At 36.3% G+C, this 15,836-nt stretch overlaps 1 protein-coding gene across 1 annotated transcript; it reads left to right on the top strand.

The window, feature by feature from the left end:
• Positions 1-9,083: 9,083 nt before the first annotated feature.
• LOC117339608 (transmembrane protein 127-like) lies at positions 9,084-14,736 on the top strand. Its single transcript, XM_033901297.1, has 3 exons — positions 9,084-9,593; positions 12,245-12,415; positions 12,967-14,736. Exons 1-3 carry the CDS (start codon positions 9,182-9,184, stop codon positions 13,281-13,283), a joined length of 900 nt encoding a protein of 299 aa, XP_033757188.1. The 5' UTR covers positions 9,084-9,181; the 3' UTR covers positions 13,284-14,736.
• Positions 14,737-15,836: the final 1,100 nt, after the last annotated feature.

Here is a 15,836-nt window from a genome sequence, read left to right on the forward strand (position 1 = left end):
ATGATTCAATCTGCGTTAGTGTTACCCAGGGGATGGTTCAAACTGTGAATTACCAGTGTAATCGAAGGTTTGGTTAACAGCAACATCCAAAAATCTAACCCCTATTTTTCTGACAAACATTTATGACCATATTTGGAGATATTGTTTTTCTCTGTACAAATATTAGATTACAAAATAATGTATTTGTAGCCTAATATGTTAAATGATAGCTGATCATGACAGTGTACATTTTGTATTTGTTGTTCCTGTACATGTGATGTCAACTTATTGTTTCTTCCTGTTGTGTTATGATGTCATGCTGTTGCATGGGTTGCATTTGTGGCATCCCACAAAATGGCGTCTAATGAAATCATGCATGACCGTGTTCCATGGACCAAAAATTTTTTAAAGGGGATGAGTTGATATCAAGATAGAGGTACTCTAACCAGATCTGGATTGGCGTATCCTTCCCGAGGGTTTTGAGGATTTCCTGTCTATGGGACATGCGTCTCTGACTGGCGAGTGTAGATGCAATGTCATGGTTTATAGACGGGGTTTATAATTTTCATGATTCTTGTAATGTCCTATAGCAACAGTTTTGTGATGATGCAATAAATTTATTAGCAAGATATATAATGGCCTGTGACAAATAGAGCAGATGTAAGCTGTTTTTCCCAATAGAGAAAGAAGACCTGATCTAGCCTTTTTGTTGGAAATTTATATATAATTACTCTTTCGAAAAAAAAAAAAAATTAAAATTAAAGTAACCCAAATATTTTCCCGATACAACAGAAGATACATATTGAATATTCTGTAATGGTATTCTGATCATAATGTCATTGCTTTGCGCGCAGTTGAAAAGACTTTTTTGTTTACATTCCTACATAAACATATATAGTACAGATCATAGACATATATTTTGTGTACACATAATTTACAAGATACTGGTATATATGCACTGGTACATTGTTAGATAAGATTTGTTAGCATGTTGGCATGATATAACCATGTTTAAAAGTTATATTTAAGTTTTTAACTACATCATAAATCCTTGATTAATATATTATTTGCTACTCATTTTTATCACCCATGTGTGCTGGTTGACAATAGTCGTGGTGGTATATAACATTTGTCTTTTCCTTTTGTCTACAGTTGTGCATTGTCCATTAGACCTTTTTTGCCTTCTAAAATGTACATGGCCATGGTCTAATTTCGTAACGAAGTAAGGGGCGGTATGTATACTGGAATTGACCTGTCCGTCCTTCAGTCCATCTGTCGTCCCATAATCTTCTCTGGACAACTTCATACTGTTCCGATTCCAACAAAACTTGGTATGTATAATCAGTACAACATGTATACGTAGTTGTGCATCCCGACTTTTTTATTTACGATAATGCATTTTTCAAAATGGCCATCGACCTCTGATTGGTTGAGGCTTGTCCGGACAACTCATACTAAAGTACTGTTCCGATTTCAACAAAACTTGGCATGTATAATCAGTACAACATGTTGTTGTGCATCTCGACTCTTTTTTTTACTATAATGCGTTTTTCAAAATGGCCACCGACCTCTGATTGGTTGAGGCTTGTCCATTCCTTTTTTGCTAATACATGTACATGTATTATGGCAGCATATAGTTAAAGAGTGTCAGTCATGCATTTGTTATTACGATTTTATGCATGTGTATGCGGTCACATCGGTTATGCCCAACTAAAATAAACACAAGTCAATTTACAATGTTATCAGGAGTGTTAGATATTTGATACCGAACCAATCTACAATCGCAGTATAGGATGGTGTATATCATGTATTATTTAAAAATTGGAGCTGGTTTTGGATCAATTGGTGTCTAAATATTATCATTCATAAAATGTACTAACTGACTGGATTAGATATGATTACACTCACCAATAGCCTACTCAACTATAGACACCCACGGGGGGTATTAGTTATCCATTTGGATACATTACTCTTGTTTGTTTTTAATGTTTTATTTAGAAATCCTTAATAGTATAGTTGCACATTTTTTAAATTTACAAGTGGTTATTTTTATGTTGACCTATAGCTATGAATCAGTTCTATGAATCATTGTGTGTACATGCATTGTAACATTAAATAATTTTTAAATGTTAATGTACATTCACTTGTGAGTAAAACTACTTCTTTTTATGCCCCAGCAATGAAATATTGGGGGGGTGATATAGTGAACCATGTGATGCAATCTAAAATAGAAATAGCTAATCTAAGGATGTGCCAATGCAAACAAACTTTACATACATAATAAGTACCGCATTTGACCTAATAAGGGCGCAGGGCGCGGGTAATTGACAGTGGGGGCGCCCTTATTAAGATTAGTTATTCTGAAGTTTAATGAAACAGACTATACCTTATAGCAGAATACCCAAGGTTGTGGAAACGGTAAAATATTCAGTCATAAAAATATTCCAGATGAAGATATCTATTCATTATCATATATTAAGCTTAAACATCACTTGAATACTCCTGTAAACTTGTAAACCATGCCAGCTGATCTTTTGACCAGAGAATATGTGTTCCACCATTTATGTTCAAATGGAACTCTTTTGTGTTCTATTTATAGAAACAGGTGATTTCCCAGATCATATCAGACATCGTTTTCTTTGACCTTATAATTGATTTACAATGTCTTTTACTAGCTTTCTGTTCTGAACAAAAGTTATTTATCAACAAGAATGAAATCTTTACTTTATCTTCAAATAAAGATGGTAAGTTATTATTTGTATGTGTGTTTAGTTTTGGGTGCTCTTTGCACTGACATGTCATCTGTAGCCTGTAGGAATACACAAAATGTGGCAAAAACATGTTCCAGTTACTTAATTTGCTGAAGAAAATTGAACACATAAAGTAGCAAAATATTTCACATGAATTATTACTTTTGAACACCATTTTGACACCATTTTGACACTCAGTCAAAGATTTATTTCCTTGAAAAAAGGTAGGGGCGCCCTTATTAGGGCAGGCGCCCTTATTAGGTCAAATACGGTATGTCGACTTGTTGTGCACATTACCCTGTTTTTTCCCGGATCAAACATCAAAGATGGCTGCCACAGCCTCGGAGATCATCTACAGTAATAACTGTTCTTCTGTTTGATGGATCTCAATGAACTTTGATTGGAGGGATGAAAACATGACAGCCCTCGTTTTTAAAGGGGAAAAAAATTGAATTACAATCAAGTGGCAGCAGGGCGTTTATATCTTGCAGACATTTTCTAGGTTTGATATTAGACAGTACATAATTAATTATTTATTATAAGTGTATTTCTTAGTATATTTTGAGAAAAAAAAATTTGCTGTGTTAATTTTCCATTGTATGTGTATAATGTACCAGGTAAGTCATTTTGCATATTTATTGTTGCGTTTCTCAGTATTAGCATAATACAGCAAATGATTAACTAATAGTGCAATGTGGATGAATGTCCTCACAATACTCGGTTAGCACATAATAAAGTAATAAATAACACTGGTGATATGTTTACCCCAAAAGTAGTACACACCCTTGGATTTTGATGGATATGTTATGGAATTCAGTCACACAGCGTTAACTCAAAGTCGGGATCATGAACAAACTTTGAGTTATCCAAGTCTTTTGCTCTCTCCTCCAGGGGTTATATTTTGACCTTGGGTTACCTTGACTATGCTCTCTGCTCCAGGGGTTATATTTTGACCTTGGGTTACCTTGACTATGCTCTCTGCTCCAGGGGTTATATTTTGACCTTGGGTTACCTTGACTATGCTCTCTGCTCCAGGGGTTATATTTTGACCTTGGGTTACGTTGACTATGCTCTCTGCTCCAGGGGTTATATATATATTTTGACCTTGGGTTACCTTGACTATGCTCTCTGCTCCAGGGGTTATATTTTGACCTTGGGTTACGTTGACTATGCTCTCTGCTCCAGGGGCTATATTTTGACCTTGGGTTACGTTGACTATGCTTTAGGGGCTATATTTTGACCTTGGGTTACCTTGACTATGCTCTCTGCTCCAGGGGTTATATTTTGACCTTGGGTTACGTTGACTATGCTCTCTGCTCCAGGGGCTATATTTTGACCTTTGGTTACGTTGACTATGCTTCCTGCTTTAGGGGTTTTATTTTTACTTTGTGTTACACTGACTAAGCTCTGCTCCATTGGTTATATTTTGATCTTGTGTTACGTTGACTATGCTCTCTGCTCCAAGGGTTATGCCCTCTGCAGAGTGAAAGTGAACGTAACCTAAGGAGTATCAAGGATGTTTATCAATTTGTCCTTGCTCTTTCCAATTATGTAGTTTTTCTTCTTTGGTGTTTGAGATGAGAAATACCACCTTAGTGTGTTGATAATGAGAAACAAGAGACAGCTATGGTTTCAGGGAAGAATTTTGTTATTGTTACATTTCAGAATGTACATATCTTTATCAAATTTAGTTGAAATGTTATCTTGGTTTTTTGTTGTGCAATGTCACTATTGTCCATTCCCCAAGATCATACAAAGTTCTGATAGATATTTATACAAGTTTGTACTGTATTAATTCCCTATTGCCATATAAATGATTTTGATGTCATGTTGTTGGGAACTATGTCAGGATTTCCAAAGCACACATGTATTCATATGTTGAAGGTCACATTGATGAACAGTACATACAGGAAATAATGAATTAAATAAGAAATAATTTGGTGGAACTTATACAGAATGCCCTCTATAGGTGTAAAATATTATTTTAATTTTTGTTGAATTTTAAAATGTTTTGCATTTAACATTTTTGGTATTGGAAGTTTGTCATCATTCATTGATAGTGACAGGATGCTGATATTTTGTATGAAAAGTTTTTTTTTTTTTTTTTTTTTGGCAAAACATTGATGCTCTATAGTCAAATTTGAAAAATATTTTGTTTGTGTAAACTTTTACCATGTTTTGGATTTTCCATTTAATTCCATTTCCATGAAAGTGGTTCATGTTAACTTAGTCCATATGTACCAAGATAATCTTCATATACTAAGATGATCCATGTTGTTGAACATTATAATTTACTTTTTGATACCAAATTCTTGTCTGTATTTGCGATCTGGCTTATAACACCATGGTAACATTGATATTGAGTGTGAATACACTGTACATGCAGTCAGTTCCAAGATTGATAACAATTGTTATTGCTAAGCAAATTTTATTACATATCCAATGTAAATGTATACATGAAAATAGCATTACATTTCCCATTATTTTAGTTTTATTCTGTGTTAATGAATGAATGTGAATACATGTATTTTATTATTGTGGTCCCAGAACTTTTTATGGTGTGTGAGGTTTATATAAATTAAATATTATAAACTAAGTTTTAATGAAAATGTTTGTTGTTTTTTTTTCACATTTTTAGCTCGTTGGGTTAAAAAAAAATTCAGGGGAGTTATTGCTATACCCCTGACATCAGCGTTAGCCATAGACAGCTAGGTTTTTAGGTTATCTGTCGTCGTGTGCCGTCCGCCGTGCGTAAACTTTTCACATTTTAAACTTCTTCTCAAATTCCACCAGTGGGATTGAGCTGAAACTTGCCTGAAATGATGCTGGGATTTGTCCTGACCAAGTGTTGTTATTTTTCGGGTATGTCTAAAATCCAAGATGGCCACCACAGCTGCCATTTTGAAAACACATTTGAAACTTATTTTCAAGTTTCACCAGTGGGATTGAGCAGAAACTTGCCTGAAATGATCCTGGGATGGTCCTAACCAAGTGTTGTTATTTTTCGGATCGGTCTGAAATCCAAGATGGTCGCCATATTGAAAAACACATTTTAAACTTCTTCTCCAGTTCCACTGGTGCCATTGAACTGGAAATTGGTGAGGATGTTAAGGAAGGGGCGCCAACAAAGTGTTGTTAATTTTTAGCTTCGTAAAAACTTTGACATGGTAGCCACGATGGCCAGTTTGTAACATGATTGTGCAATCATGGTTTTCCTGAACAACATCTATTTCAAACCTCTTTTCAAGTTCCACCAGTGGGATTCAAACTTACATGAAATAATCCCGAGATGGTCCTTACCAAGTGTTGTTTATTTTCTGCTCGGTCCAAAATCCACAATGGCCGCCATGGCCATTACTGTGCCACTATACTTGCTACTGAGTATGTATGCTACACTAGTACAAGGGTCTTTAGAGTCAGATGACCGTTAAGGCCCTTGGGCCTATTGTTATATAATAGTGTTATGTCAATACTAATGAAGATACAGCATTGCAAAATGATAGTCTACTTCAACAAATATAGTCAAATACAAATGGCAAAATGATGAGTCATCCAAGTGAAGGTTGGCTTAAAGTACTGAGAAAGCGATTATTTTCGTTTGGGGGGGGGGGGGGGTCCAAATTTCAATATGTAAACTATACGCATGGGGGTAATTTTTGCAATTGATCCACTTATTTGCAGTTCTAGATTAGGCTAATTTATATCAATATAATACATGAGAGAAATATTAACGATCAAAAGGACTCCGCATATAATTAGCATAAATGTCCACAATTACAGTAATCAGAAATTTTTCATATTTGAAATGGGGCGCAGAACGCAAGAAACCTTTTGGATTTTTTATGCCAAACAAAGAGAGTTGATCAAAAGCATGGAATGCTAAATAAATTAACACATCATTACAGTGGGTATAGAGACAGAAATGGAGGAAATGGTTATAAACTACCGTACTTTAATTCCCTAAATGCCACATACACTTGCAAAATGGTATTGACTGTCTTTGTTCAAAATAACTCCAGTTGTAATTTGGCTATTAAATAGGGGAAAAAAATTTAAAAAAAGATTTACTCCCTCCACACAGGTACCTGTAATCATTGGTTTATATATGGTTCTTACTTTCAAATCTCGCCTATCACAGAGCACATGGATGAGAAACAAATATTAGCTTTACATGAGCTATCTCCACAAAGGATTTTAACCCTCTGACAAGTCTAACTAGTATTTCTGACGAAATGGAAACAAATTAAACTTTGTCAAAATCCAAGATGGCCTCCTGGGTTGGCCATTTTGTTCTTATAATCAGTATCAAATTTCAACCAGCATTGGTAACTTGGGTATGTTCCATACGAAATTGTTCCAAGAAATAACAATGAAAACTTCAACTGTCAAAAACCAAGATCACCCACCCCCTATTTTTGCTGTTGTTTGCTGGCCATTTTTGTTTTCATCCAAATAGTCTCAAAATTAAACAGGGTCTGAGAAGCTGCATGTGAATGTTACGTAAATATGTATACTCTTCAAGAAATAGTTATAACTAACTTCTACCACCAATATCCAAGATGGCTGCTCAAGTCGGCCATTTTATTTTTCCAATCAGCCTCGAAACTGAATAGCTGGCCTGTAGTTTCTGAAAAATTCTTCCCAAGTACTTGATTCTCAAGAAATAATGATAAATATTTCAACTGTCAAAATAGAATATGAATTATAAGGACTTAAGGATACCTATGTAATGAAAACGTATAGTAGAGTTAACCATGTTCGCGTTTATGTGTGTATGTTGTGTATGATCTATAAATAAACCACGTGTAATCATTGTCATGTGGCGTCCGGTTGTTTGTGCATGCAAGTAGGTATAGGATGAAAGCGCTCGTAAGACCAGAATGCAGGTGACGTCACGAGAAATGGGATAACCTGATTTACCCAGAAATGGTTTAGGCCGGCTGTATATAAGAGCGGGTTTGTTTCATTCTGGGAGAGAAAATCTGACAGAAGCTGGCTTGTGTTTACGACTGGAAAAGACTACAGACTACAGGTAATACTACAGAGACTGAATAAGTCTCTGGGGAAAGACTGTAAGGTAGTGGTCGCTGAGTAAGTGACCAGTGGTCGTTAGGCAGCAGGGAGGTCAGTGTGGCTGCTGCGCTGTATAAGCTGGTGCGCTAGCTATATATAGATAGCCATTGCGACGTACCAGTGCCGGGAGCACGTGCTTGACCGGGCAGTGGTGCGCGAGGTAGCCGGTGCGCTGTGCAAGTGCCGGGAGCACCTGTAATAGGCGTGTTTGACCAGGCAGTGTTGGTGCGCGAGGTAGCCGGTGCGCTGTGCAAGTGCCGGGAGCACTTGTAATAGGCGTGCTTGATCTGGCATTGCCGGTGCGCGAGGTAGCCGGTGCACAAGGTTACAGTGCCGGGAGCACTTGTAATAGGTGTGCTTGATCTGGCGCTGCCGGTGCCCGAGGTAGCCGGCGTGCTTGATTGGTCATTGCCGGCGCACACGACAGTCACAGCTCGTACCAGTGCACAGAGAGAGCACATGCATTAGGCGTTTGCGAGCGTCAGTGCCTGCTATTGTTATATTTGTATGGTAGTTTTAGAGGTCCGTGGCAAGCAGCACGACCGTTTCACTTGTTCTTGTATGTCATATATAGATTAATCATTTGTAAATATTACTGATTCCATACCATTGAGATTATATTAGACAAGTGCGCTTAAGGCACAGCGTATCCCAGAGGACACTTGGGACGGACCAGGTGCACGTTACACCTAAATAAGAAGTTTTAAGTAATATAATCTCTTTAATTCTCAATTCTCAATAACAATATCTGTTTACAGAACGGGGTCTGATAACAGATGTCAATGATGATGATGCTGTGCTGAAGCAAGATCATATGGGCTTATCCATCCATAACCTACAAGTATGACAACTTTGTACATCGCACTTTTTTATTTGATCTCGGACAATATAGATCACATAAACTATGTTTTATCGTGACATATGTTCAGTCTATAGCTGCTCCGACCAATAGAAACTTCTTTAAAACCATTTCACATCTCAATTATTAACATAAACACCTGCTGATCAAAGGACAACGGAAGAAATTCTTCTTACTTTTTAAACGCAAGCTAACCAGACTGAACGGACTGAACAACCTCAATCTCGGCCAAGAGTTGTCGTTCTTTTCACTCTGCTAATCAGGGATAGTTACGTATATGTATATTTACAATAACCCAATAATCGCGTTATTACTTTCATGTGAAATTATATATATCGTTTTATATGATTTAAATAAAAACGTCGAAATTAATTGTCTCCCACTTAAAATACGTAAATCTTTTGTACGAAACTAAAAAAAACTTCTTATTGACATTCTTTACTTCCTGTTGTCAGAAGTTCGACAAAAGGATATAGCTGTGCAGCATAGTGTTGTTTACATGACATCTGTCGGGTAGAAAATGCCGAGATCAAGCAGAAGTCGAGAGTCTGGGTCTCGACGGAGCAGATCGTCGAGCGGCCGTTCTCGTGGCCGCCACAGACATGACAGAGAACACCATCACCATCGGCATAGCCACCACTCCATCAATTCCCATCTCCGCCAGCTTTACAGGTTCCGCCAGAAACAGAAAGAGAAAAACTTCAAGGCGGCTTCCTGTAGTATGATTGCTATTGTTGTGTTATGCACTGCATTGTCAGAGCCTCGTTGGGTGTCATTAAGGGGCGGAGGCTGTACCGTAGGAGACGTACAGGGGACCGTATCCACACCGTTGGACCATCTTGGCGCTTACCAGTTTTTCTATCCAGGGAAATTCTACACTGAAGATGCAAATGAACAATCACTTTACAAATATGGATCATCTTCCGATGATTGTAAGTTTATTCGTATAAGAAAGTCCTCAGAAGTTAATTGATATTTAGAATATGATTGTAGATTATTTGTATACTCAGTACGTGGTTATGGGCTAAATGTAGGTAATTAAAAGTCCTTCTGAAGACTATATATGGTTTCGATGGATTTTGACCAGTTTTGGTTTGGAGCATGCATCATCTTAATGTGACAGAGCATGCTTCTCATGAGGTTCAGCCACGGAATTATCAAATTGCACGTGACGGAGACCCGAGTTCAATTCCTGTCGGGGCTCTCGACAGGAATGTGTTATTTCGGGGCTCTCGACAGGAATGTGTTATTTCGACTCCAACAATGTTAGAGGTTTTACACAGCGAGATAGTTTTTCAGTCAGCAAAATCATATCTGATAGAAAAAGGGCTGACCAGCGGCCACTTATGTTATAAGAGTAGTGTTATTTCCTATTCTTTCAAATCAGAGTATTTCATTTTTTTTTGCGTAACTTATTCGCCTGGGATGCAGACTGTATTTGCTTTGAATCATCTTAAAAACTAGATTCTGAAAGTTAATGTAGTCAATCTAAAAGATTGCAAAGTTTTACATAAGCAACACCCAACACAAGACCGAGATATGGTAATATGTAATATGTACATGTATAAATTAATGCATGGCTCACCATGGACAATTGGTGAGCTCGCGATCAAGATTCTTTGTGGAAAAAAGAAATAATATGTGTCTTTGGGGGTGAAGACTTATTAGCTGAAGGGACTGATGGGCTTAACTCCAGTGGCCAGGTATATATACGTAGCTGAAATGGTAAGAGCGTCCATCTTGAATTTGGATGTCCTGGGGTTGGAGTCCTGGGTATCGTTTCACAAAGCTTCGTAACTTACGAACGTTCGTAAATATTTACGAAAAAGTTATGCAAAACTTACGAATTTCGTAAGTGCGTTTCACAAAGGTGTTCGTAACTTTTTTCGTATCTTACGTCAAAATCATACGTTCTCCCGGTAAAAATATACCACTCTCTAACTTGGAGGTAAAAAAGGATGACACTTCTGGGGTGAAAATTGTACGCCGGTCCTATTCCCGGGTCACGTACACAGACCATGAACTTAATTTTGTTCTATCAAAACAACCATATTATTGATAGAAGATCACTTTTTCTATAAAATTCCAATTCTTATTGTTTATCATGCGTTAAAACAAACAGTAACAACGCAATTTTCACAGATTTTGCTCAATGCCCAAAGACATACATAATGTTCTTAAAATCGACCATATTTTGGCACGGTCTGCGAATATGCGTACAATTAGTTTCATGACAATGTTTATTTTGCCGGCACCCTCCTCGACTTTCAAAACCCGGTTTCAACCTCGAAACAATCGCTCACAGGGCATAGTCGTTCTCTTATACTAATTTGTAAATGTGTACGACGTCATTTTCTGTTCAAAGGGCATGCCTGCGCATGATTTTAAATTGTTTTGGTAAGTTACGACAGGGTTGATATGGCGTAAACTTACGAACGTTCGTAAGTTACGAAGTTTTTGTGAAACGCTTAGTAATTCGTAAATATGACTTAAGCAAAGTTCGTAAGTTACGAAGCTTTGTGAAATGATACCCTGGTCTTGTCGCTGCATTTACCCTCTCCTGTTACATTTGATGCCCAACTTACCTTAGTGGTCTAGATCTAGTGTGACTTTGGGGAATACGTAGAAGACTTACATATGTAGTTGAAGGAGGAAGGAATGTAGCGGAACTGGACTCATCGGGTTCAGCCCAGTCGGACTGGGCTGAACCCCGGGCCCGTTTGCCAGGTTGCTCAAATGGTAATTATAAGAGCATCTGCCTAGAATTTTGAGGTCCTGGGTTCAAGTCCTGGTCGGGATCGTTGCATTTTCCTCTCCTGTTACTCATTGATATCTCTTGATGTAAAGTATTTACATGAATAATACATATATGTATGCTAAAGCCTTGTCTGTTTTGGTGAGATAGGAAGTGAAAATTATGGTAGACAAAATACCAATGATGCACATTGAGGTATTGATAGCCTTGCTTTGTCAGGAAATGATTAAAATAATGAATAGAAGTAAGAAAACAATAAAGTGCAATAACTCTTTAAAATATTGTCAAAATTGCAGCTCTTTTAACTATATATATACTCGTGTGTAAATTATAACTTAATGTGTGCCACTTTTAAAAGACCGAAGCTCTTTCAATATCTGAAGGAGATCTAGATTTCAAAAAAGATTTAGGCCTGGCAACTCAAATCCATTTATACTTCTGTCAAAATTTGATTGGCACATGCAACTTACTGTTAAGTCTTGAATCGACCTGATCTAGATCTGTAACTAGTGTGTCCGGGTACTGAAAATGGGTCAGTTCCCCAAAAATATTATTAGTGGGTGTTTTGGACAGTTAAAATTTGGACACCTGTTTGTTGTGCTTGCTCCACTTGTATTGCTAATATAAACGTTTGGTTAAGGACAGATCCTGCTGCCTGTTAATTTATACAGGACAACGTATGATTACCAATAGTGATTTCTGATATTAAAAGGTTTAATAAAAATAAGATATGGTACATTGATCAACAAGATATAAGGATTTGTTTGTTTATTAAGCACATGTACTAATTTAATGACTTGATATTCTAATTTGATTTTTTGTTTACAGATATGCATAACTGTGTGACCTATAAGGCTGTGGTCCTGATGAAGGTCATAATCACCTTCACATTCATCGCCATGGCCTGTTCCCTAGGAGGTTTCCTCTTAGATCTGATTGGTCCCTCCCGGAGAGCCCTCAAAATTTTACGGAGAAATGCAATATTGAATATTATTGCTGGTATAAAACCTTTCTTTACTTGTTTGAAAAGAAATGACATTTTAGTTTTCTGTACTTTGATTGTCAAAACAACATCCCAATAAAGATGATTGTCAAAACAACATCCCAATAGAGATGATAATTTTGTATAATTTAACACCGCAAGGGAGATATCTTTATAAGAAATTATTTTAACTTAAATTGGTAAAATTTGTAACAAGTAGTTAATATTAATGTGTTTATGATGATAGAAATTAATGAATAAATGAAATTCAGATAATACATTATAGCAAAACAAAAAACAAAAAACCAGAAACAAAAAACTCATTTGTCTTTTTTCTCTGTAAATTCTTTTTTCAATAAACTTTTTGAAATATTCAAATGAATGTGATAATTTAATATCTTGGATAAACAGAAAAACCATCAAAATGCAACACTGTATTATCAGAGTTACTAGTATCCTGTCAGTAGACATTAATTTTCATATTTTACTGTTCTGTCTGAAAAGATCATATGCTAATCTCATCTGTTACGCAAAAATATTAAAATGTATTCGATCTTGTGTTTTTCAGTGATAATGTGCGTGATTATAAACATGTTCTGCTACTGGTTGACGGCTGAGGTGCAGGCACTTCAGAAGCACACCAAGGTTCACATTGGCAGTAAAGTAAATGTAAACTTTGACATCAGTTTTTTCCTGGTGGCAGCGGCTGGGGCTGTGGGAGTTTTAGCCACAGCCTTGAACTGTCTACGTAGGTACCCTGCCTATGATGACAGCCCATCTGAAGCCTTACTGGATGATTTTGATGGAATGGAGGGACTGTTAGCTCCAGAACCTGATGCCTCCCCCATGGCTAATATTCCACCACCACCAGCCTACACTCCGTGATATCTAACTTTCAGGACTGCTGCCGTGCCTAAATATTTTCACACAGTGCTGTACATTGACCTTGGCAAGACTTCACATGATACACCTGTTTTTAACACACTGTAAAGCTGTAATGAGCTTTATCTGTAACAAGACGATTGTTATGGTGAAAATGAATACAATTCAGGATTAATACTGTAAACACAGCACTTGTAATATACATCGCTTTATACCATAGGATATTGGAAATATCTGAACTCCATTTCAAATTTCGAATTTTGTATAAGTTCATTTGTAAAAAAAGATATGTGTAATCGTGTTATAAAAACATCCTGAAAAATATGCGAACTGTAGAAAACACTCTTGATAATCATAGTTGTGAAGAAATCTTAAAGATGGGCTCCTGCTTATTTTCACTTATTTTTTGTTTCCTGTGAAAATATTTAATGATTTCTGTTTTGCCTATATATATAGAATGTTATAAGCTTTGTTTTAATAGTTAATCTGTAAAAGTTGACCACAGTTAAAGTTATCAAATGAAAAGTCTTGAAACTCTTGGATTTCATTCTAACCCACGCAAAATTCTGCCTTGTCTTTGTATTGAAAGCTCACTGGCTACTAACGACCATGTGACACTCTGTATACTAATGAAGCAAACATGTCGATAACAAGTGACCATTCTCCAAAATAACATTAATTAATGACAATCTGATCAAGAGAACTTTTTACTTCTGTCAATCAATGAGCCTTTCACAAAGGTATTCCGTCATGAATATTTTGCTGTTGTGTGATGATAAAAATCTGAAGATCTGTGGGAACCCATTTTTTAAGTGATTGTTATCCTTATATTCTTGGCAGTAAATATGTCAGATTGTGTGATTATCATTTATGATTGTTAGTGCTTGGCTTATTAATAAGTTCACTAATAATAATATATCTATGTAGCAGTAATGAACTTAGGCCTGCCAGCTTTGGAGTTTCTTAATTATTTGTCGTCTACCAGTAAAACTGGGGGGACTACCGGTATACATCTTGTTCGTATATACGTACATAATACCAAACTTTGTCAGTGGTCTAAAGGCTTCATTCCTTGATGGATTTTTATCGAACTTCACACGATGATAAAGAACCATAATGTCTCAGACAAAATTGAGTTTCAGGGTTTTTGGGTCAAGGTCAAGGTCACTGCTACTGCTACCAGTATGCTTGTTCAGATAGATTTTAATTTTTGCTGTTTTTGCTTGAAATTTTCAATTGACTTTGTTTTAAGCTCTAAAAAAGAATCTTAAGCTTGCATTTATGTATTATAACCATTTTTAAAGTTGTGATAAAATTATTACTGTCCAGAGTTAGATATGGATTGTGTATTGTTTAATCTTAGGGCGAATTTGTTCTCCTAAAACCAGTTTTAGTTTCGAACCGGTTCTGTAAACTTTCCATTTGTTGAGTAAACCAGTTTCAAACCACATCTAAACTGAAACCGGTTCATTCATTTGTTTCTGATAAACCTTAACTAGTTTATTAAACCATTCAAACCACCGGTTGTGGTTTGGAAGGTTTCGTTTCTGAAAACAAGATGGCGAATGTTGTCAACATGCAGAATGTGCTCTTGAAGTGCGCTACGTGCTCCAAACTTGCCAGTTATGGCTTGTAGTGTCATTTGACTGGACAAATAAAATATAAATTATAAATATTAATAATTGTTTTCCCATTGGTATGACAGTGTTCCCTTGTGTTTGCCATTGCATTGAATTGTGGAAGTATGTCTTCAACATAATTTGGGATTCGGGGAATTTTTGTGCGTTCAGGAGGTATTAACGTTTCAAATACTGCTCTGAAGCTTTTTTTCCCAAAGACACCATATTGAAAACTAGAATTTCGCATTTGTTTCTCAAGAGCAAACCAGTTTTAGTTTACAAACCGTTTTGAAAACCAGGTTTAAACCATAAACCCAAACCTAAACCAGTTTATTTGCAACAAATTTGCCCTTAGTTACCATCATGACTATGGTTTGGCCTATCTATCTTTTTTGATTTCCTTGGTGTTAGTTTCACTGTGTATGTCTGCAGAACGCCATACATGTTGATACTCGAGTGGAACGGCTCTGGAATGTTTAGTATAATTATGATATGTCATTAATTCTGATGTGGGATGTAAGTTATTGCCCGGGGAATTATCTGCCCTCACTCTTATCTCCAAGGGGAGATAACATTTTATACCTTCTCGAGGATTTTGACTGTAGAAAAATGTGTCTGGTGACAATCTGTCCTGTAATAAAAATAGAAATAACACAGAAGTGTGCAGTGACCTATTACTACTCTTGTGAATACTGTAAAAGGAATCATTTCAAATACGGTAGCTATAACTATAACTTTAATTTTTCATCTAAATATATAAAGGAAAATACATGTACATAATTTTGATGAAGGGATGATTATAAACTGAAACAAATTCTTTGAATTTAAAGATAAAATAAATCTTTAGGAAATCAAATAATTTTAATGAGAGGATAACTTTTCAATGATTAACATGTTATATAGGACGGTATACATTGTATAAACTTTCTTCATGTTC

This window comes from Pecten maximus, chromosome 12 (assembly GCF_902652985.1).
Source record: "Pecten maximus chromosome 12, xPecMax1.1, whole genome shotgun sequence".
In the NCBI taxonomy this organism is placed as follows: Eukaryota; Metazoa; Mollusca; class Bivalvia; order Pectinida; family Pectinidae; genus Pecten; species Pecten maximus.

Bases quoted from the DNA above. Each gene is read 5' to 3' on its own strand.
- LOC117339608 (XM_033901297.1), top strand. From the start codon at position 9,182: ATGCCGAGATCAAGCAGAAGTCGAGAGTCTGGGTCTCGACGGAGCAGA. The intron at 9,594-12,244 runs GTAAGTTTATTC...TTTTGTTTACAG, and splicing joins TGGATCATCTTCCGATGATT to ATATGCATAACTGTGTGACC. The intron at 12,416-12,966 runs GTATAAAACCTT...TGTGTTTTTCAG, and splicing joins AATATTGAATATTATTGCTG to TGATAATGTGCGTGATTATA.